General features: G+C 48.2%; 1 protein-coding gene across 2 annotated transcripts in view; it reads left to right on the forward strand.

Annotated features, from left to right (window-relative positions):
• Positions 1-3,019, forward strand: part of LOC149317834 (calcium/calmodulin-dependent protein kinase II inhibitor 2-like) — a 38,462-nt gene extending 35,443 nt beyond the window's left edge. For both annotated transcript variants that reach the window (XM_089508546.1, XM_089508544.1), the window contains one exon: positions 1,093-3,019. In XM_089508546.1, coding sequence (XP_089364672.1) covers positions 1,093-1,163 — 71 coding nt within the window. In that variant the 3' untranslated portion in view covers positions 1,164-3,019. The remainder of the gene's footprint in view (positions 1-1,092) is intronic.
• The last annotated feature ends 20,629 nt before the right edge of the window (positions 3,020-23,648 follow it).

Below are 23,648 nucleotides of genomic sequence, written 5' to 3' on the forward strand. Positions count from 1 at the left end.
GGCAAGTCCTCCATTTCAACCCCTCTGCTCCAGGAAAACTAACCTCAAAATGTCTTCCCTTTTGAGCCTGACTAGAAGAGAAGCATGCATTTAGATTTGGATGCGTGCCTTTATTTGGGGGTGTCCTACATTCTTCCCTGGACAGTGCCTGGTCCTCCTTGGAGGATCAGCCTGTTTCCGGACCATGTCCTCCATTTCAACCCCTCTGCTCCAGCGGAAAGGTCAGAATGCTTCCCAGTTAAGCATGACTAAGGGTTCTTAATGTCTAGGAGGGTCCTCCTTTTCCCCTCGGCTGTCCTCTATTTGGGGGTCATGGGGTCCCAGGTCCCCCTCCTCCTGGGTTCCTGGCCTCTTCTGATCTGGTTCTGATCCAGATTTCTCTGCCAAAGTGCAGAAGAAGCAGCTGGAAAGGGAGGCAGTGAAGGAGGAGGAGGAGGTCCTTTTCCTCCATCCTTTTGCCTCCAGATGCCAGATGTTGAGCAGAGGAAGAAGGCCAGGGCAAAGGAGACAGAGGGCAGGGGCAAGGGCAGGGCCAGGGGCAAGGCACACTCTCTCAGCCTTCCCAGGAAGATAAGAGGGCTCAATTTTGGCTGCCCCCATCCCAACCTCAATAGCAATAGCAAGTCCATTTCTATACCGCTTCTCAGTATACTTAAGCCCTCCCTAAACGGTTTCCAAAGGGTAAGCCAATTGCCCCCAACAAGCCAGGGACTCCTTTTAGTGACCTGGGAAGGATGCAGGGCTGAGTCCACCCCAAAGACCCTGCCTAGGATTGAACTCACAGCTTTATGGCATTGAACCCCTGCGCCACCATAGCAGCCCTAAGATGTGGAGAGGAGGCATCCAAAGGGAGGGTAAAGGGGCTCAGGTTTGGCACCCCCATCTCAGCCTGAATGCAAATTGGGGGGGGGGGTCTCATAGCTCACCCCCATAAGAGTCCTAAAATGAAGGAGGGATAAGCATCCAAGGGCACCTTACATCTCAGCCTGGCTGCAAAAATGGTCCCCATGACAGCCCTAAGATGGAGGCTAAAGGGGACTCAGGTCTGTCCCAGGCCTTCTGATGGCCTTCTCCTTCTTCTTCTCCTTGCAGTGGTGATCGAGGACGACCGAATAGATGAGGTCCTGAAGGGGATGACGGAGAAGTCTCCCTCGGGGGTATAAGCCCCCCAAGAGGAGGAGGAAGAGGAGGAAGAGAAGGAGGAGAGGAGGAGGAAGAAGAAGCGCCGGCAGAGACCCAGCTGCAGGCTGCAAATGTCCCTGAATAACAAAATCAATACTCCTAATAATTTTTAGCACTTTTGGCTGCGCATGTTTGTTGGGATTGCGGACCAAGAGGAAGAAGAGGAGGAAGAGGAAGAAGGCAAGCGAGTGGATGGACAGATGGCAGGAGAGGAGGATGGCAGGAGAGGAGGCTGCTGGCAAGGACCCCCTCCATCCACCCCCAACCGAAGACCCCCAAAAGACCCACCGAGGGACCACTGATAGCAAATGGGGGCTGGGGGCACCCAAAGACTTTGACACCCGACCCGGCCCTGACTCCTTGGCAGCTTTTTTGGAGGAGCTGTCCGTTTCAGCACCACCCAGAAGCCTTCGCTGCAGGGCTACCTTCCAGCAGGCCCCCTTTTTGGCCAGGATCAGGTGCGCACACACACACACACACACACACACACACACACACCTTCCCCAGCCCTCCTTGGCCCTTGACCCCTCCCTGGACCCCCCCCAGACCCCATGCCACGGTACCAAGGTGCTGTCCCTCTCCTCCGAAGAGCTCTGAGCCATGGCATCATCGCCTGGCCCTCGCCATTTCATTCACTGGTCCTTATGTTTAAGAGGGAGGGAGGGAGGGAGGGAGAGGGGTCTCCTTTAGCAATGCACTTTACACCTTTCACCTTTCCTTTTTGTAAAGAAATGTAAGCCCAGGGGGTGGCTGTGTAGCTCTGACAACCGGCCCAGACGCAAGACGACCACACGCTGCTTCTCTAGATGTACACAACTATACCTTGTGTTTGCAGTCCTTGCTTACGTATTTTCCAAGGGAGAGCTGGTCCATCAAGACCCGCCGGCACCTGACCCCTTGGCCCACCCATTAAAATCCCAACCAGTTTGCAAAATACCAGCAGTTTTGGAAGCCAACCCAAAGCCAGCAGTGGAAAGAAGACGGAGGAGAGGTTCGGACCGTGGACGGACTATATAACATTAAAAAGGCAGTGATTGGTTTTGCTGTCGAGAGACATTTTCGCTCCATCTTTTTTGCATGAGCTTCCTGGTCTTGGTGCCACGTCTTGGTGCCACTAGTCATCCCACTATGGCACGCTTCTTTTTAACAGAAACTCCTCATATTTGTATTTTTATATCTGAATATTTGTTAACAACAATCTGCTAATGTCTAATGTAAAAAAAAGGAAAAAGCAAAAGCGTTGCATCAAAAGAGGGTTGTATTTTTTTCCTCCCATGAAAGAAAGACAGAGAACGGTTTTTCTAAGACAGAGTTCCCGCTGGAAGGCAGATGCGTTGGAAACGGTTGGCTCTCTCCATTATATATCAGTATTGGACAGGACTTCTTGAATGTGTTTCAGGTTTTGCACACTATCATCGTTAACAAGACATGTATTTGGAAAAGTCTTCTACTACTGTGATCTATGGCTTTGTCGATGGACTTCGTAGGAACATGCCGAACTTAGAAGAAGAAAAAACCTATTGCACTGTTGATGAATGTGTTCAGATAACTTGCTGGTTATTTGATGCCTCTTTCTTAGGAGGCCATGTTCAGAGTTGTTTTTAATTTTGTACTTATAATTTAATTTATTTTTTTTAAAAGAGGCTTATTCTTGTCTGTTGTGCATGAGATAAAACCATTATCTTTTCAATGATATACAATGACATTTTATGAAGACAAGCAAAAAATAGAAGAAGTTATTGTCATGACATTCTAAGAATGACCCATTGTAAATTTTAATGCCATTTTTCACTGTACTGGTGAACAAAACTCAATGAATAAATACATACATATATTGAAATGGAAGCAGCCAATTCTGGGTATCTTCCTTGGAGTCCAAACATCAAATCAAATCAAGTGTGATCTAGAAGGCCCCTGATCTCAGTGCCAAGCCTCCCAAGGTAACTTTCCCACTGGTCAAGGATGGAGACCCATTGACCAAATAGAGATTTAAAAACATAGTTTCTTGTGTGTAAGCTGGAAAACAGGTTACTTTCACCCTGACCATTCAGATCTATTGACCAAAGAGACTTAAATATTAAAATGTGTTTTCTTGTGTGCAACCTGGAAAGTAGGCTACTTTCTCCTGACCAAGGATTCAGATCCATTGACCAAATAGACTGAAACATTAAAAAGCATTTTCTTGTGTGTAACCTAGAAAAGAGGTTGCTTTTCTCTGACCAAGGATTCAGATCCATTGACCAAATAGGGAGAAAGATTAAAAAGCCGTTTCTTGTTTGCAAGCTGGAAAACAGGCGAATTTCCCACTGGAGACGCATTGCCCAAACAGACCGAAAGAATAAGAAGCCCTTTCTTGTGTGCAGCCTGGAAAACAATACAAGGGCCCTGCTATGACTTCTGCTGCGCTGCATCCTGGGGAAAGGTTGCCATCTCTCTCTGTCTGTCTGTGTGCCTCTGCATCAGGCAAAAAGGCTTCTCCTGCAGGGACTGCGCAGCTGCATCCCAGGTTTTCAGCCGCGAAGCCTAAATCTCTGCAGTTGCCTGATGGAGATGGCAAGCACTAAATGACCTAGTTTTGCTTGACAGACAGAAATAGACATTCAGGCAGCTGAGCAGCTTGTGGACGTTAAATATTTTAGCAGAGCCTCTCAGAGGAGCTGCCCTTTTTGCCTTTGGGAGAGAGGGAAAGGGCTCTCTGGACTAGGAAGAAAGAGAGCAGGGCATGGAGCTGCCAGCAGGCCATCCTTAGGGGCCGCCGTGTTGCATTTGGGCTGTCCTCTGTCCGAGAAGGTGGATTCAGAAGGGGAAAGGTGGCCCAGGGAGCAAGGAGAAGTGGCCACAAGCGTGGCCTGGAGATGGTTTTGCTGGCAGGAAAACAGCCCAGGCCTGGCTGGTGGCCAAGGGTCATGGCTCCTTTCCAAGCCAGAGGCCTTTGCAGCATCCTCCAGGCCCTTGGGAACTCTTTGCAAGGCATAAGGGACTCGTGTGCATTTCTCCTCTTCACCCTGAGATTGTTCTGGTCTCCCTCTTTAACAACAACAACAGCAGCAGCAACATTCCTTTGAATTTTTGTGGCTGCTGTCACCTTGGTTTTTGTGTGACTCCAAAAGCTCACATTGTAGGTCATCCCTGCCAATGTCACTGACAGGGTAACACAGCCTCTCACAAATCTACATGGCATGCAGAACGACAGGCGAGTGTGCATGGACGCACACTCCAACACGCGCGCATGCGCGCGCACACGCACACACGCACACACACACACACGGCCACATGCAGAGTCAGGGTCAGGCACAAACATATGCAAATGCAGACAAAACAGCCAGAGCTATGCCACACATAAATGTTTGGTAAGCCATGGAGCAGCGCACACATTTTCATGCCGAGAGCCAGCAGCTGTGTCCTCACTACAGACATTTAGAGCAACAGACGCTTGTGAAGGACTAGTCATGTGCATATGGAGGTGAGCAGGTGCGTGCATGCTCCTGTAAGCCACGGTTGGCACACAACAGCTATGTGCATCACCAGAGGCCTAGGGGGGCACACAAATAAGCCTCAGACGGACAAATGTGCACCAGCCCTGCCTAGAACCAAACTTTATGGGGAGTCTTGGGTCACACTGAACACTTTGACTCTTGCAGTTCCAAAAGAGTCACAAGTAAGGCATTGCAGAGTCTCACTGGTACCTCTGCTTTGTGGTGGTTGGGGGAGCCCTAGGTATTCATAGATGCTTTGAGTGAGTCAGGGGTGCTTTGACGGTGAGTTCCTGCACGTCAGGAGGTTGGGCTGGATGGCCCTTGAGGTCCCTTCCAACTCTAAGATTCTATAGGATCCTAGGATTGCATCCCTGTGTCCTTCAGTCGCCTTGCCATGCGGCAGCCTCTGATGACGCTGCTCCGAAAGCCTCGGGCTCCACTCAGCCCCAGCTGGCGCTGCGCAGGGATGTGCTTTACAACCAGAGGTTTTTATTCACAGTCCAATTCCCCTCCTGACTAGCAAGCAAGGTTTAATTAATCCTGTCACCTGGCACCCGAAATCCCACGACAGTCTCTGCCGACTGCCTGCTTCTGGAGTCATTCCCCTTCTTCTCATAACAGTAGGGAACTCAAGCAAGTGCAAAGAGAGAAGACACTTGCGAGGCTCAGAGTCCCACTCAGTTCGCTGCTCCATATGCAACTAGCAGGTGGAACTCAAGACCACAAGACGGGGCAAAGATATCGCCATACAGTACCAATAACGCGGCTAATTCTTCTGTATACTAAAGAATCCCAGGAATACAGCCAGCCCTCTGCATTTGCTCAAGTCTCATTATATACACTGGCATAGTAAAATAGTGCCACTGACATACAATGGCAAGATTAACATTTGCTTTAAAGAATTTTTTATATTCCAAAAACATATTTTCAAGCTCTGCTCCGCTCTGGGCCCACAACAAACTCCCAGAATTCCATAGCCTTGAGCCAGATAGAGTGAAAGCGCTGCCAAACCTGGTTATTTCTCCAGTGTGGATGCTGCCTTAATTCTCTTAAACAGAGGTGGGTCACATTTGTTTCTATTGACAGCCGCGTTGTTTCAGCTGTGCTCTCTCTCTCTCTATCTCTCTTTCTCTCATGTTTAATTCCACCTCCTTCTCTCTCTCTCTCTCTCTCTCTCTCTCTCTCTCTCTTCCTTCCCATTGAACAGGCTACCAGAGGTCTCAACTCATCACTTCTGCAAAGCATTGGAAATGATGCAGAATTATGTTCACATCTAGGCTAAATCCCTGAATGACAGCCCTTGCAACTCCCAGTGGCAATAGCCAAAGGAGCAAAGGCTCTAGAAATGTTTTTAATTTCATAGAATCATAGGATCATAGAGTTGGGAGAGACCCCAAGAAGGGCCCTGATCCAGTCCAACCCCCTTCTTCTGCCATGCAGGAACTCTCCATCAAAGCATCCCCATTTTGACAGATGGTCATCCAGCCTCTAAGAAAGGAGACTCTCTGAGGGACTGCCTTCCATGGTCAAACAACTCCTACTCTCAGGATGTTCTTCCCAATGTTGAGGTGGAATCTCTTTCCTTGTCACTTGCATCCATTGTCCTGGGTCCTATTCTCTGGAGCAGCAGAAAACAAGTTTGCTCCATCCTCAGCATGGCATCCCTTGCGGGAGGATGCACCACATTGTTATGAATTTTGCTTCCTTTCCCCATCCGTTATCACTGACGTTACCAAGACCCTTACCAGCACAATGTGTCCTTAGAAGTGTCCTCCATGTGCTCAACACAGCTCCCTTACAAGTAAGTGTGCACAGGCTAGATTGCAGGCAACCTTTCTTATTCCTGGGAAGGCGCAACAGCCATCATTCTCCTGACGCTTGTCCATTTAGTGCACCTCTGATCCATCATTACTGAGGAGGCTCAGCAACGCAGGAGGCTCAGAGGTCAGCTTTGCAAGATCGTTTTGCTGGGATTCAGGGCAGCTGAATTCTTAGTGGGGGCTTGAACCCCCCGTTCCCTGAAGCCGCCTCCATTTGAGGCTGTGCACATATTTCTTTCCACTCTAATAACTTTTCCTTCCATATTTCTTCTTTGTCCTTTGAACACTCAGAAAATGTGAGTTTTCTCTATGGAGTTTATCACATGGAGGGCGAACTGGTAAAATCCTGTGCAGAAACAGGATTTTAAAATCTGGGTGTTGTTTGTCAGATCCTTTTGTGAAAATAATTCGAATGGAAACCTCTTTTGTACTTTCTGAATATAGAGAAAGTAAAAAAGGAGCTGGTTTTGATTACTTTGCATTCATGTTATTTTCGGGTTATGGAGCCCTGGTGGCGCAGTGGTTCAATGCCTGTCCTGCCGCCATTCACTCAAGACCACAAGGTTGCGAGTTCAAGACCAGCAAAAGGGCCCAAGCTCGACTCAGGCTTGCATCCTTCCGAGGAGGGAGCTAAAATGAGGACCCAGACTGTTGGGGGCAAATTAGCTTACTTGCTGTTCACCGCTATGATCTTTGGAATAGCGGTATATAAATAAAAAACAAAAAAAAAAATTCTCCTTCACGCAAACGCCGTCTGAAAAACAACCTGCAAATGCTTTAGTTTCTGCATGGGATTCGTCCCGTGTGATAAACTCCTATGCTCCCTCCTCAGTATGGCATCGCTTCAAGTATTTAAACAGGACTATGGCCTGGTACATACCTATTTGAAGGTCCAGAGCGGCAGCAGCGTTTTTTCCTGGGGAGTGAAGCCGCAGCCACCAAACTGCACAGTTTCCCTGCAGAGGAAAAAGAACCCGCAAAAAGCAGGTCCTTTTTCTGCCATGCCATTTACATTTGAGTGCACCAATGGTGACATGTGGATGCTATGCATCTGTTATGTCATAATGGTGGCACCCACGGGGCACCGCCATTTTGCCACTGCCAGTACATGCTAGGGTTAGAGACCGTGCTGTTGCTGTGTAGTCCCATAACTCTAGCATGGCATGAGCATGGTGCTTTTATGCCGTCTGTACCGCGCCTATCATATCACCTCTTAACCTTCTCTTCTCCAGGCTAAACATCCCCAGCTCCCTAAGTCCTTCCTCATAGGCTTCATGGTTTCCAGACCCTTCACCTTTTTAGTTGCCCTCCTTTGGACACATGGCTTCAGTTTCTCAATGTCCTTTTTGAATTGTGGTGCCTAGAACTGGACACAATATTCCAGGTGGGGCCTGACCAGAGCAGAATACAGTGGCACTATGACTTCTCTTGATCTAGACACTTTTATTGATGCTACCTAAAATTGCATTGGTCTTTTTAGCTGCTGCATCGCACTGTGACTGATGTTCAACTAGTGATCTACTAGGACTCCCAGATCCCTTTCACATGTATAAATAAGTGTAGTACCTTACATTTCTCCCTGTTGATGTTCATTTTGTTAGCTTTGGCCCAGCTTTCTTGTCTATTCAGGTCATTCTGAAGTTTGATCCTGTCCTCTGGAGTATCAGCTATTCCTCTTAATTTGGTGTCATCTGCAAATTTTATAAGTGTGCCCCCAATTCTGTCATCCAAGTCATTGATAAAGATGTTGAACCAAGTGGGTTTCCATGGTCAGGTGGGGATTCGAACCCTGTTCTTCAGAGTCATAGTCCAATGCTCAAACCAGTACACCACACTTTATTGTAAGCTGTGTCAATGGGTCACAGTGCATCTGTGGGGAGATGAAACTATTCTGAATTTTAGTTTGAATGGTAAAGGAATTGCCCAAAGTGCTGCAAAGCTCCTTCAGGGATCGGATTCAGCACCTTGGGTAGATCCTTTAAATGTTGGACTAAAACCCAGAGTGGACCTTCTCCTGCCCCAAAGCTGCCGGGAACGATTGCTCACAAGGCTCCTACACTCATTGCATATGCCACCAAGAATATACTGTGTTTTCTGACTTGGCTCCCCGCTGCCCTTGCTTTAATCTGGTGGAAACTCTATCAGAGGATAAGATAGGAGTTAGATAACTGTAGCTTTCCTACTTGGGAAGATTTGTTAGTTAACCATTGCAGGCGGTCGCTGCATCTGAAGCTGGAGGGAAGAGGGAAGCTGCCAAAATCGCTGGGAGCAGAGGCAGCCTCTAGTTAAGGATCAGAAGAGTTACTTTTTGGACTACAGCTCCCAGAATCCCCCAACAAGCATGGACACTGGCTAAGGGGTTCTGGGAGTCTGGGTCCAAAAAAAGGGACCATTTCCAAACTCTGGATTAGAATGATTAACTTAAAAGGCAGGGTACACCTCATAGATGCTGGCAGCCATCTTAGCTAAATGGAACCTTCCAACCTATTTCATAGAATCATAGAATCTTAGAGTTGGAAGAGACCCCCAAAGGGCCCTCCAGTCCACCCCATTCTGCCATGCAGGAACTCACAATCAAAGCCCTCCCTGGGACAGATGGCCACCCAGCCCCAATATGTCTCCTACAAACTCTACAAAGAGACCTGTGGCCTCACTGGAATGGAGACTTCATTGCCTGATGAAGAAGAAGCCATGGAGCTTGGAAAGCTTGCAACAAGTATATTGTGCATTTTGGTTGGCCATTAAAGGTATCACTGATGGATTTTTGTTTGCATTGTTTAGGAAGTGACAGAGTGCAACAGAGCGCCCGATGCACACGGCACACCAGAAATGCCCAATGCACAACTGAGCACGCAACCTGGTTGTTGCTGTTGGTGGTGGTGTGTGCCTTCAAGTTGCTTCTGACTTAAGGCAACCCTATGGCATCCCTATCATGGGGGTTTCTTGGCAAGATTAGTTCAGAGGAGGTTTGCCCTTGCCTTCCCCTGAGGAGGCTAAGAGAGTGTGACTTATTGCCAATGTCACCCAGTGGGTTTCTATGTTTGAGCCAGGATTCGAACCCTGGTCTCCAGAGTCATAGTCCATCACCTAAACCACTAGGCAACGCTACTCTCACATGCCTATTTTTAAAAAGCAAAACCTCTTTCTCCCTCTCCGTCCTTAAAAGCTTAGAAGCATTTCATTCTGCACAGGGGTTAGAACATTAGTAGGAAAGGGTTAACATGCCGAGTTGTTAACGAACTGAAAAAACCCTCATTTGATTGCATTTAGATGAATCCTAGAATCCTAGAGTTGGAAGAGACCGCAAGGACCCAGATCCAACCCCTTCTTCTGCCATGCAGGAATTCTCAATCAAAGCATCCCCATTGACAGATGGCCATCCAGCCTCTGCTTAAAGACCTCCAAGGAGGGAGACTCCACCAGAATCTCCAAGGAAGGAGTGTGTTCTACTGTCCAACAGGCCTTACTCTCAGGAAGTTCCTCCTAATGTTGAGGTGGAATCTCTTTTTCTGGAGCTTGCATCCATTGCTCTGTGTTCTAGTCTCTGGAGCAGCAGAAAACAAGCTTGCTCCCTCCTCAATATGACATCCCTTCAAGTATTTAAACAGGGCTCTCATATCACCTCTTAACATCCCCAGCTCCCTGAGTTGTTCCTCAGAGGGCTTCATGGTTTCCAAACTATTCACCATTTTGGTGACCCTCCTTTGGACACATGGCTCCAGTTTCTCAATGTCCTTTTGGAATTGTTTTGCTCAGAACTGGACACCAGATTATTTCCAGGTGAGACCTGACCAAAGCAGAATAGAGTGGCACTATTACTTCTCTTGATCTAGACACTATACTTTTATTGATGCAGCCTAAAATTGCATTGGCCTTTTTAGCTGCCACATCGCACATGTTGACTCATGTGGGCCACTCCTAGATCCCTTTTGTATGTACTGCCATCAAGCCAGGTGATATGATAAGAGGTGATATGGTAGCCCTGTTTAAATATTTGAAGGGGTGTCATATTGAGGAGGGAGCAAGCTTGTTTTCTGCTGCTCCAGAGAACAGAACACAGAACAATGGATGCAAGCTGCAGGAAAAGAGATTCCACCTCAGTATTAGGAGGAACTTCTTGACAGTAAGGGCTGTTTGATAGTGGAACATATTCTCTTGGAGAATGGTGGAGTCTCCCTCCTTGGAGGTTTTTAAACAGAGGCTGGATGGCCATCTGTCAATGGGGATGCTTTGATTGAGAGTTCCTGCATGGCAGAAGAATGGGGTTGGACTGGATCAGGGCCCTTGGGGTCTCTTCCAACTCTAGGATCCTAAGTGTCACCCATTCTTCCTAATGTTTAATCTCTTTCCTGACAATGCGAATCCATCCATGTTCATGTTCATTGAGGATCAGAAAACTAGCTCACTTCATCTTCTACATGGCATCCCTTCAGCTGTTTAAAGGCAGCTGTCATGTCATCGCTCTGTCTTCTCTTCTCCAAGCTAAACATATCCAGCTTCCTAAGCCATTCCTCATAAGGCTTGGTTTCTCATGTGGATCCAGCAATAGCTTCACGATAAGAGAACTTTACCGTTTACTTTCCTGTAAGCGTGGTGCAGATCCTACAAAGTGACTGGTGCAGAACAGAGGAAGGCCATGCGGAGACCAAGAGGGCCAGCCCCGTTCCAAATAGACCTTAAAACTTGTGGGTTTAAAATCTTTTAATGTTACTAAATGATCGTAGGCTAATTGCAAACTACAGTTGATGATCTTGTGATCTTTAGATCTTCTGATCGAAACATTGCAAGATCTCAGCCTTGGGGGACCAACCAAAAAACAGGCAAGACATCATTTTGCAAAAATTCAAGAAGTTGACTTTGGTAAAAGAATAAGCTTTGTTGGCTGCTTAGCATTCCTTCTCATCTTCTTAAGCAATACCTTCACTTAATTTTGCAAGGCTAAAATTCCATCTGAAGTCAATCACTTTAGTGTACAGATAAATTTAATTTAGTTGCTTCTTCTCATCAGAAATTTTCTACCTGAATTGATTTTAACTAAAGGCATACATCAAAGGAAGCTCCTTTGTACAAAGTCTTTCTCCACCTAAGTCCCACTTCTTCTGACCAACCCTTGTTTAGCAGCAGCAGCATCGTCTGGGAAGATGGGAAAAGGGGATGGAGGGACAGACTTCCAGTACAATAACACCCCAAAGCCACAAAACAGAGATACCTTTATTGGACCAACCAAAATGCACAAAATACATGTTGCAAGCTTGCGAAGCTCCACTGGCTTCTTCATCAGGCAAAGGTGTTAAAAATCTGCGTTTTATCAAGATGTTGTTGTTGTTCTCAGTTAAGATGATATGGAAGCCTGCATGGATCTCCCTCCATAACCTATGAAATCCGTGAGATTGTCTTAATTTGACAGGCACTGGATCTCTTCTGATCTTGGAAGGCAACAAAATAAAATAGCAAAATCAAGGCTTGCTTTTGGGAATTTTTTTAAAAATATTTTTTGAGACATGGATAGTTGAATTTGTGGATGCAGATTTTGTGGATAAGGAGGGATGCCTGCACATTGGACAAGTGGAAATGGGTTATCCTTGGAGGTACCTCTGACATTTACCTTTAGCTGAATCCAGTGGTCCTTTGGTATCCACTGAGATTTGGTTCCAGGATTCCTCATGGATACCAAAATTCATGGATGCTCAAGTCCCATTATATATAATGGTGTGCAGTGCACCCTCACCTTACGCGGGGGATCCATTCTGGAGACACAACACACACCCACATAAAGCAAATTCCACGTATGATCAAGCCCCATTCATTTGAATGGGGTGCACCCCGTGGTGCACAGCACGGTGCATACCACAGGTGCGCACCCCTTTCACCATATTAGGGCTTGCTGTCTGTCCGCATGACCCCAAGTGCAGTGTGGGCATACTGTATTGAAATGGTGTCCCATTTATAAAAAGTTTGTTTTGGGGAATGTAGATCTTTTAGGAATATTTTCAAGCTGCAGATGGTTGAATGGATAAAGAACCTGTGGATCTGGAGAGCTGACTGTACAAACCAACTTCTAAATGATGGTTCCAAGGAGGAACGTTTAGCAGGAATCTACAGAGAAAGAGATTACTTGCCTTATCCCCTGATCTCTTGACCAAAAGAAAGATCACACGCTCTTTGCACGGTTGTTTTTCCCACACTCTTGCTCTAGAGAAGCAATGCCAGGTCACTCCTCCTCCAATTTATCCCAGGGCAAATATCCATTTGTTGCACGTGGGTTTCCCATCTGCAGCATCTCTTCCTCTCCCCAGACTGGGACCAGAGACAGAGGCTTTCTTCACAACTCAATGCGCTTCTAGAACAGCCTTTTGCAAAGTGGGGAATCAGTAAGCAAACACAGGACAAAGAGGATCATCGGGCGGCATCTGTTCGGATGGACATTGGACGCAGACAGGTGGCCGGAGCCAGAGCATAGCAAAGCCCAGGCTGGGCAAGTAACCAAACAGAACACTGTCCTCTGCAAATTAACATAAATGCCCCTGTGCACACACATATAGACATACATCAATTCTATCCAGCTCCATTAATAGATCACCAGTGAGGGCTACATTACCACTGTGTATGTGAGCATCGAGGGAAGCTATTGAATTGGCCATGGCTTCTGGCAATTTCTATGAAATATCCTGAACATTTGCCTGTGTATCCTGATGGCTGCTTATGAAAAGCCTATGAAAAGAAAGTGTGTCTGTGTGGGAGTTGTAGCTCTTCACCTCTGGCTCGAACTCACCACCTTGTTATGCACCGGCGCTGACCAGTTTTGGCCAGTGGTTAAAGCTTTGCTCTAAAGCAGCAGAGTTACAGAGAATAGGCTGAAGACCCTGACAAACTCTCCAAGCCTTCTCACTCTTGCTTCCACAGAAGTCTTCCCACTTCTTCAGGATCCAGCTGGCTCTTGTATCTTCAGTCAAGACACCAGACAACTCAGTAGTCTTATATCAAAGATCTACTTTATTCTACTATATACAGCTCCAAAACTATCCAACACAACTCCAATACTCCACTACTACCCACAAAATACATTGGGATTCATAGCACTTATTATAGCCCTTGGAAAACACCACCCACTCTTGTCAGTTTCCACCCAGTGGGCGTGTACATCCACTCTCATTGGTTCTCTTGGTTCAACCCACAATTAATGATTTCATCATCTCACCTTGTCCACTTAACAATTCTCAGGTGTGTTCAATTATCCACTTTGCATTTCTGTCCTTGGCATTTAGGACTTGTTAATTACATTACCATTTACACCTGTGTGGCTCCTAATTGCTTCTGCTGAGTCACCCTGACTCTCGCATACATGTTTTATTTCATTCACTGTATATCCCATGTTGCTTTTTCCTTAACATGTGTGTGTGTGTGGGGGGGTTTTTTAAAATCCATCATTAGGGAATACCTTATGTCTGGAGGCCATGTCCTCGACTCCAACTCATGGCGACTCTGTGGACAGAACATCTCCCAGGCTCCTCCTCCTCCATTGCTGTTTTGAGGTCCTGCAAATTCAGTCCCATGGCCTCCCTGATTCGGTCTCTCCTTCTGACCTGGGGTCTTCCTCTCTTTCTACATCCCTCCATCTTTCCCAGCATTATTGCCTTTTCCAATGAGCCATGCTTTCTCATGATGGGGCCAAAGTATGGCAACCTCAATTTAATCATCTTGGCTTCTAGGAGGATTTTAGGCTCAATCTGTGCAAGGACCCATCTGCTTGTCTTTTTGGCCATCCATGGGATCCTCAGCACTTTTCTCTAGCACCATGTTTGAAATGCATTGATTCCCTTTCCGTCTGCCTTCTTCACTGTCTAGCTTTCTCATCTGTACATGCTGATGGGGAATACAACGAATCCTAACTTTAGTATTCAGTGTTATGTCTTTACTCTTTAGGATCCTGTCCATTTCATAGCTGCCCTTCCCACTCATAGGCCCTCTAGAGACCAGCCATTAAGGCCGGCCTGGGGGTGGAGCCCGGGTGTCACATCCACATGATGAACGCTCCAACTCCACCTCCAGGGTGCCATGCCACCATGCGCTGCTTTACACGATCCGCAGCATCGAGGCACTCCTCCAGCATTGCTTCCATATGATTAGGGTTGCCATAAGTCTGGACCTCCAAACCAGGACAAATGTAGGACAAATGTAGGACAACATTTTCAAATGTAGGGCACATTTTTTAAAAATGGAGGACACACGAAAAAAATGGATGGTTTTAAAAAAATGTTAATATAAATTCATGTTTCTTAGGCATGATCAAAATGGAGGACATTTGGGCATTATTCCTCGACAGATGACAGAAATGTACTTTCCTTTTTGGCCAACCTCCCCTCCCCCCCATTCCAAATAGCACATTTGGGCATTGAACATGGCTTTATTTTAACATGGCCCCTTGCATATTTCAGAGGCTTATTTGATAACCAAACTCTTTGGGTTTCACACTGAACATGCTATGCATACTGAATATGTCAAAGTGGTTTAACAAGAAGTGGGTTTGCCCTCGGATTCAACTGTACTTCTCAGAAGTGTGTACTTGGTCAAGGGACTTTGGTTTTTCTTCACTGCGCATGAGCTTGTAAAAATCAGAGCAACTTACATTGGCCTTGCCTCAGAGGCTTGCTGATATCAGTATCACCATTAAGGAACCAAAAACACACAGAAAATGCACTTTGGAAGGTGACACTTCCTGCATGTCTCTGAAGCTGACTCATATCATCATCATCATCATCATCATCATCATCATCATCACCACCACCACACTAGCATTGTCAAAACAAGGGAGACTTGTTAGCATTAAAAGACCCCACCCCCCAAAAAAGCCACCTTGAGGCCTCTGGCCACTCGCTCACCACCTCCTCCTCCTCTTCCTCCTCTTCTCCTTCTCCTTCTTCTTACTCCTCCTCCTCCCCCCTCCTCCTTTTCCTCCTTCTCCTTCTCCCCCTCCTTCATTTGCTGGGTGGCCTGGAAGGAACAGAGGAGGAGGAGGAGGAGGAGGTGGGGGGGCGCCGGCACGCGCAAGGTGGAGAGGGGGGCACAGGCGCGCGCAGGAGGCGCACCGCCTCCTCCTTCGCCTCCTCCACACGGCCGCGCGGCCTGGAACAGAGGAGGAGAAGGAGGTGTGCCTCCTGCGCGCGCCCGCGCCCCCTTCCCCGCCTCCCTGCCACCTTCCCCCGCCTCCCCGCCACCTTCCCCTGCCTCCCCGCCACCTTCCCCCGCCTCCCCGCCACCTTCCCCCGCCTCCCCGCCACCTTCCCCCGCCTCCCCGCCACCTTCCCCCGCCTCCCCGCCACCTTCCCCCGCCTCCCCGCCACCTTCCCCCGCCTCCCCGCCACCTTCCCCCGCCTCCCCGCCCCTTCCCCCGCCTCCCCGCCACCTTCCCCCGCCTCCCCGCCACCTTCCCCCGCCTCCCCGCCACCTTCCCCTGCCTCCCCGCCACCTTCCCCCGCCTCCCCGCCACCTTCCCCCGCCTCCCCGCCACCTTCCCCTGCCTCCCCGCCACCTTCCCCCGCCTCCCCGCCACCTTCCCCCGCCTCCCCGCCCCCTTCCCCTGCCTCCCCGCCACCTTCCCCCCGCCTCCCCGCCACCTTCCCCCGCCTCCCCGCCCCTTCCCCTGCCTCCCCGCCACCTTCCCCCGCCTCCCCGCCACCTTCCCCCGCCTCCCCGCCACCTTCCCCTGCCTCCCCGCCACCTTCCCCCGCCTCCCCGCCACCTTCCCCCGCCTCCCCGCCACCTTCCCCCGCCTCCCCGCCACCTTCCCCCGCCTCCCCGCCACCTTCCCCCCGCCTCCCCGCCACCTTCCCCCGCCTCCCCGCCACCTTCCCCCGCCTCCCCGCCCCTTCCCCTGCCTCCCCGCCACCTTCCCCCGCCTCCCCGCCACCTTCCCCCGCCTCCCCGCCACCTTCCCCTGCCTCCCCGCCCCCTTCCCCCGCCTCCCCGCCCCCTTCCCCCGCCTCCCCGCCACCTTCCCCCGCCTCCCCGCCACCTTCCCCCGCCTCCCCGCCCCCTTCCCCTGCCTCCCCGCCACCTTCCCCCGCCTCCCCGCCACCTTCCCCCGCCTCCCCGCCCCCTTCCCCTGCCTCCCCGTGCGGCCGCACCACCATCCTCCTCCTCCTCCTCCGTTCCAGGCCACGTGGCCGTGCACAGGAGGCGCACCACCTCCTCCTTCCCCTCCTTTGCTCTCTCCACGCTGCCGCGTGGCCAGGAACAGAGGAGGAGGAGGAGGTGGGTGGCGCGGTCGCGCGGGGGAAGGTGGGTTGGTGCCGCGCGGGCCCCGAACTGAGGGCTGGGGGCCAAACCGGACCGGGACCGGGAGGGGCCCCCCAAAAGCGGATTTATCCCGGGGCCACCGGGATATGGCATCCCTACATATGATGCAGCACCGAAGGAGCACTGCCAAGCCACAGCAACATGGCTATGGCGCCCTTTTGAGGGCGCAAAAAGGAGACTCTATCATTCTCCCAGGGATTGCCCTCGACTGTCGAACAGCCCTTACTGCCAGGAAGTTCCTTCTAATGTTGAGGTGGAATCTCTCTTTCTGTAGCTTGCACCTATTGTTCCTTGTCCTAGTCTCTGGAGCAGCAGAAAACAAGCTTACTCCCTCCTCAATATGACATCCCTTTAAGTATTTAAACAGGGCTGTCATATCACCTCTTTTCATCTCTTCTCCAGGCTAAACATCCCCAAAGCAGAATAGAGTGGCACTATTACTTCTCTTGATCTAGACACTATACTTCTCTTGATGCAACCTAAAATCGCATTGGCCTTTTTAGCTGCCGCATCATGTTCAATTTGTGGTCTACTTGGACTCCTAGATCTCTTTCACATGTATCATTCTCCTTAAGCCAGGTGTCACCCATCCTATATCTATGCATTTCATTTGCATGTAGTTCTTCTGTGGTCATTATGTTTGTTTTCTTATAGCATTCAGCATTAAGCCGACCTTTGCACATACTTCTTTGACTTTCTTTAATCATTGTTCCAGGTCTTTGTGGTTTTCTGCTAGTAGCATGGTGTCCTCTGCGTATCTTAGGCTGCTAATGTTCTGATCTTTAGTCCTCTTTCTTCTAAGTCTAAACCTGCTCTGCATATGAGATTTTCTACATACACGTTGAACAGATAGGATGATAGGATGCATCCTTGCTTGACTCCTTTTCCAATTGGCAACCACTCTGTTTCTCCGTATTCAGTTCTGACTGCAGCTTCTTGTCCTTAGTGCAGGTTACACATCAAGGCAATCAAGTGGAGAGATGCACCCATTCCTCTTAGAGCAAGCCATGGCTTTTCATGATCTGTGCATCAAATCCTTTGCTGTAGTTGACAATGCACATGCTGATTTTCTTCTGAAATTCCCTTGTGTGCCCCATCATCCATCGTATGTTTGCAATGGGATCCCTAGTGCCTCTTCCTTTCCTGAAAACTGCTTGTCCCTCTGGGATTTCTCACTTCATAATGACTTCAATCTTCTGTGTCTCCATGACATGTCTTCCTCCCTGTGCCACCTCCTCACTCCTCTATCATAAGCATGGCACCTCCACCACACAATTTCAATGGTTAGCAATTCAATTCTCATTTGCTACTTTAAAGAAGCTGCCATACAGAGGCCTTCTTTATACAATGGGCCTTTGTTGTCGACTGGGGTTTGGTTCCAGGACCTCCTGTGGGTACCAAAATCCATGGGTGCCCAAGTCCCATTACATACTATGGGGCAGTAATATGGTGTCCCTTATATAAAAATCAAAATGAAGGTTTGCTTTTTGGATTTTTAAAAGTAAATATGTTTTAAGCCACGGGTGCTTGAACCCATTGATGCAAAATCCATGGATAGAGAGGTCTGACTGCATCACTCCAAGGCTGAGCGTTAGGACAAGCGGGGAGAGGTTTAATGGGCTCAAGGGGACTGTTGGAGACCCCTTTCAACATCCTGGGAAAGGGGCCAGCCCCTCTTTCATAAGGGAAACCTCAGGCTTACAGATCAGATGGGCTGCTATGGCTCCTAAATAAAGGAATGGCTAGTTATTTTTGTCTGGCTTTAATCTCATACGGTGCTCTTCCACCAAAAAATGCACACAAGGTGGCTAACAGTAATAAAATTGTGAGCTCCTTGGTTTAGGAGAAAGGTAAGACACAAACTGACTACGTGAATCAAATGCATAACGAACAACAAAATATTGATTAAGACGTAAAGGCCAACTCTTTCGAAATGCAACAAGAAAGACAGAGCCAGCATGCAAGTGTTTGCATCCCTGTTCAGCGACAAGTCCAAAGTCAAAATGCCTTGCCTTGCCTGGGAAAAGGCAATAGAAATGGGGCCAGACCAGGCTCCCTTGGCAGAGAGTTCCCAAAATTGGGAGCAGACACCAAGAAGACCCTGTTTCATGTCGCTACCAGATACCTCTCTTGGAAACTCAGGTCTAATCTGCACTGCAGAAATAATGTAGTTTGTCCCTGTTTTAAGTACCCTGGCTCCATCATATGGAATCCTGGGATTTGTAGTTTGCTGTGGCACCAGAGCTCTCTGACAGAGAAAGCTAAACATCTCACAAAACTACAAATCCCAGGATTCCATAGCATTGCGCCATAGGATTTAAAGTACTGTCAAACCACATTATTCCTGCAGTGCAGTTTTAATATCCTTCAAGATCTTAAAATGCTTTCCACGTTCCCAGGGGGTCCAGTGCCCTATCCATAGTGAACGTGGAGGATCCACTGTACGTACAGATGGTCCCCTGCAGCCACCAATTTTTTATCCAAGGATTCAACCATCCACAGCCTGAAAATGTTCAAAAATAATATAAATTCCAAAAGCAAGCCTTGGATTTGATCAGACTGGCAAAAAAGACGGGAGAATAGAGGTATGCTCTCATCAATAATGCAAAAATTATAACACGACGTCATGCAACATTGCGATTATCAGGTGATTGCCCCATTAATAAAGAGGCATTCGAATAACACTTTGCATTCTCAGGATTTTCCCATGATTAAAAAGCAGTGTTAGAATGCCTCTTTATTCACGGGATAATCATGGGATAATAGCAATATCACTCAACATCTCGTGATAATCTTCATGTTATTTCACGATATTGACGGGAGCATGCTGCTACGTTCCCGTCTTTTTTGCCAGTCTGATAAAGGCCTTTGTTTTTGCCATTTTACATAAGGGACACCATTTCACTCTGCCATTGTATTTAATGGGATTTGAGCATCCATGGATGTTGGTTATATTGATTTTGGTTTGATTTAAACTGCTTTGATTCAACCACACGAGATCTTAGCGCTGAGGTCCCACAGCTTTTCATGTAAAGCGAGCCTTGGCTCACTCAAGGGCGCCACTCACACAAGGAGTCACAAGGATGCCCATGCCTTCTATGGAGAAGCTGTTGTTGTGGTTTGTCCTCAAGTTGTTTCTGACTTATGGCAACCCTAAAATGAACCTACCATGGGTTTTTCTTGGGCAAGATTTGTGCAGAGGGGGATTTGTGCCATTGCTTTCCTTGGCGGCTGAGAGCCACTCTCCCAAGGTCACCCAATGGGTATCCATGACCAAGCAGAGATTCGAACCCTTGTTTCCTGGAGTCCTAGCCCACCATCCAGACCACTACACCAAGCTGGCTCTCCTGTGGAGATACTATACCAACACAAATGGTATTGCTAAATCCCCTTCTATGTACCCTAAATGCACCAAGCTTGAGAAATTTACTTTGCAGGAAACACAAAACTATGAGTGTTGGAGTTGTCATCTCCAAAAGTAACTTCCCCAAGCGCTGAAACCCATGTCCGATCCACATCCCCCAAAGACACCTCAGCCTTGCTCAGGAAAAGATGCCTCCGTTTGTTTCCAAGCTGCCTCTCCCTCCGCCTTTGATGCATACCTTTGGTGTGGGATCTGCAAATCCCCGAAGGCCACACGGGAAGCAAAGCATCCCCATTAACTGCCACTGCTCCCAAAGGCTGAAAAAGAGAAAGAGAAGAAGGGTGGCATGTCCTCATACATTTCTGCCTCCACCAGCAGCTTCTTCAGGAGGAGAGGGATCAATCTAGGCCGGCATGAGCAACACTAATGGTCCTGGGCAGAGCCAGGCCTCTTTCCCACCTCCTCCAATTGCAAAGCTAATAGAAAGACTAGGGCACATATCCTTCTGATCCAATGGTGGGGTGACGGTCTTCTGCTGGTGGTGCAACATGCACTTACTCAGCAACCGCAGTGGCCTCTTAGGAAGAGAGACATGTTTAAAAAGAGAGAGCAAGGAAGGAGACGGCTGGAGAACGAAGCAGACAACTGCAGAGATTGCCAGGATCCTCTGTGTCAGAGAACGCTTGGCAGAGGATCCCCAAAAACCAGTAGGCACAGATAGGGCAGTGCCCACCCAATCCCCAAAAACATTCCCAGAACCAGATGGGTGTCTGTCGGAGAACTCTGGTGCTACAACAAACTACAGATCCCAGAATTCCACAGCATTGAAGCATGGCAGTGAAAGTGTTTTCAAGCTGCATTATTTCTGCTGTGCAAATGCAGCCAAGGTATCTTGGTTGGTCTCTCATTCATAGGGCAAAACTGGCTTGACAGCAATTTATACCAAGAAGTCAGATCTCATGTTGGCATACAATATTAATGATCACCGCCGCCACCATCTCTCTCTCCCCGTCTCGCAGGTGTTCCTGACTGAAGGTTTGGACCATCAGCAATTCAGATTCTCTCCAAGAATCTAAGAACCAGTGAGTTACTTTTGGATAAATGCCATGCTCCAATCTGTTTGGAGTTGGTCCCACTTTACCTCCCGCCACTGGACTCATGTCCTTTGCTAAAGAGTATTCTTATTATCCTAATAAAGAGCATAGAGTAAAATCAATTTCAGGATTTAACACATTCAAATGGTAGAGGATGATGCACAGTTTAAATATACAGCAGGGCTGGCTGCATGTTATTTATGCCACAGAGGGGCAAAACCCCGAATCGGCTGTGGACTGTCTTCATGACGTCTGCACCTGATTTGGCCTTTCCTTCCCTTAACCACAATTTAAAAATCATACATTTTCTCTGGGTTTTCAGCTTGCCCTGCAGTGATGGCTGCCTTGCCATGAAGTCCTTGCAAGCTGCCCAAAGTTGCTGCGGTGGGCATGAGTCGCTCTGAGGTCAGAAAATGAGGTGCCCAGCACTGAAAATTTGGTGGGCATCGCGTTGTGACCTCTGTGATGCTGCTGGGTGGCAAACAGACATCTCATGAGAAGGCAGTTGCAGAGAGAGCATTGGTAATGGAGGGGAATCTGGGGCTAGAATATTCCGGGAGCATCCCAGAGCAGAACCACAGAATCATAGATTTGGAAGAGACCTTGCAGGAGAAGTCTTTCGTCATGCTGAGAAACATGCTCGCATTCATGCAAACATGAAACACCTTTGTCTTTTGAATCAAACGAGAGAATTCCCTACTAGTTAATCTAGCACTTCCCGTTTTAGCAAGAAAACAAGTTAACTATTATCAGTACATTAATTCCAAAGGTCGAGGCACAGAGGATTAAGCATCCAGGCTATGATCAACCAACCATTCGGTATTTTTCCCACCTGTTTGTTTCTCTCTATAAAAAGAAACAGACCTGCCTAGTTCAAGTGACAATTTAATTGGCCAAGTGTCAGTTGAGTTGCCAGGTGTCAATTAAATTGTCCATACCAGATGGCTGGCCTTGTCTGATTTCCAGATCCAGTCCAAGCCCCTTCTTCTGCCATGCAGGAACTCTCCATCAAAACACACTCAACAGATGGCCATCCAGCCTCTGTTTAAAGACCTCCAAAGAAGGAGACTCCACCAAAGTCTCCGAGGGAATATGTTCTACTGTCGAACAGCCCTTACTCTCAGGAAGTTCCTCTTAATGTTGAGCTGGAATCTCTTTTCCTGGAGCTTCCATCCATTGCTCCATTGTGTCCTTTTCCCTGAAGCAGCAGAAGACAAGCTTGTTCCCTCCTCAATATGGCATCCCTTCAAATATTTAAACAGGGCTATCATATCACCTCTTAATCTTCTCTTCTCCAGGCTAAACATCCCCAGCTCCCTGAGACCTTCCTCAAATGGCTTCATGGTTTCCAGACCCTTCACCATTTGGGTCGCCCTCCTTTGGACACATGGCTCCAGTTTCTTAATGTCCTTTTTGAATTGTGAGCCCAGAACTGGACACAAGGTTATTCCAGGTGAGGCCTGACCCAAACAGAGTGGCACTATGGGATGTTTGTCTTCTTGCCTACAGAAGTGGAGAACTTCACATGCCCCAAGTGCAAGTTGGTAGCCCTCTTGGAGGAGAAAATGCAGCAGTTGGAGTCCAGAGTAGCTACACTTCAGCATATTAGGGAACAAGAGGATTTCCTGGACACAACAGAACTAACGATCTTGGATGAGTATCACGCAGAGGAAGATGCTGGAGCTGAGGAGGCCACTTCACATACACAGGAGGAAGACAGCTGGAGGAATGTCACAAAGAGAAGTAGGCCAAGAAGGGATTGTTCTGGGAGCTTGCAGCTAGAGAATTGATTCGAAGCTCTTTCCCTTATCAAGGAGGATGAAGAAGAGCAGCATGGACAGACTTCAGGGACAGAGCAGGGGAGCCTGAGAGTCCCACCCGAGGGAACAGTCGCTGCTAAGCCTCGGAGGAGGCGTGTGGTCGTAGTGGGGGACTCCTTGCTGAGGGGTACAGAAGCAGTGATTTGTAGGCCTGACAAGATGTCTCGAGAGGTGTGTTGTCTTCCAGATGCAAAGATCTGTGATGTGACAGAGAGACTGACAAGACTGGTCAAGCCTACTGACCAATACCCTTCCTTTTGGTCCACGTGGGAACTAATGATACTGCAATACACAGCCCTCAGAACATCAAAAGGGATTACGAGGCGCTTGGTAGGAAGCTGAAAGGAATGGATAATAATAATAATAATAATAATAATAATAATAATAATAATAATTTGTTTTATTTATATACCGCTATTCTAAAGATCATAGCAGTGAACAGCAAGTAAGCTAATTAGCAAGTAAGCTAATTGCACAGATTGTCATCTCGTCTCTTCTGCCAGTCGAAGGGCACAGTCCAGGAAGGGAGAGGAAGATAGCGGATGTGAACAACTGGCTTCGCAGATGGTGCCGCCGAGAAGGATTTGGATTCTTCG

Source organism: Sceloporus occidentalis, unplaced genomic scaffold, assembly GCF_023333645.1.
Source record: "Sceloporus occidentalis isolate IW3139 unplaced genomic scaffold, rSceOcc1.0.p SCAF_2, whole genome shotgun sequence".
Taxonomy (NCBI): domain Eukaryota; kingdom Metazoa; phylum Chordata; class Lepidosauria; order Squamata; family Phrynosomatidae; genus Sceloporus; species Sceloporus occidentalis.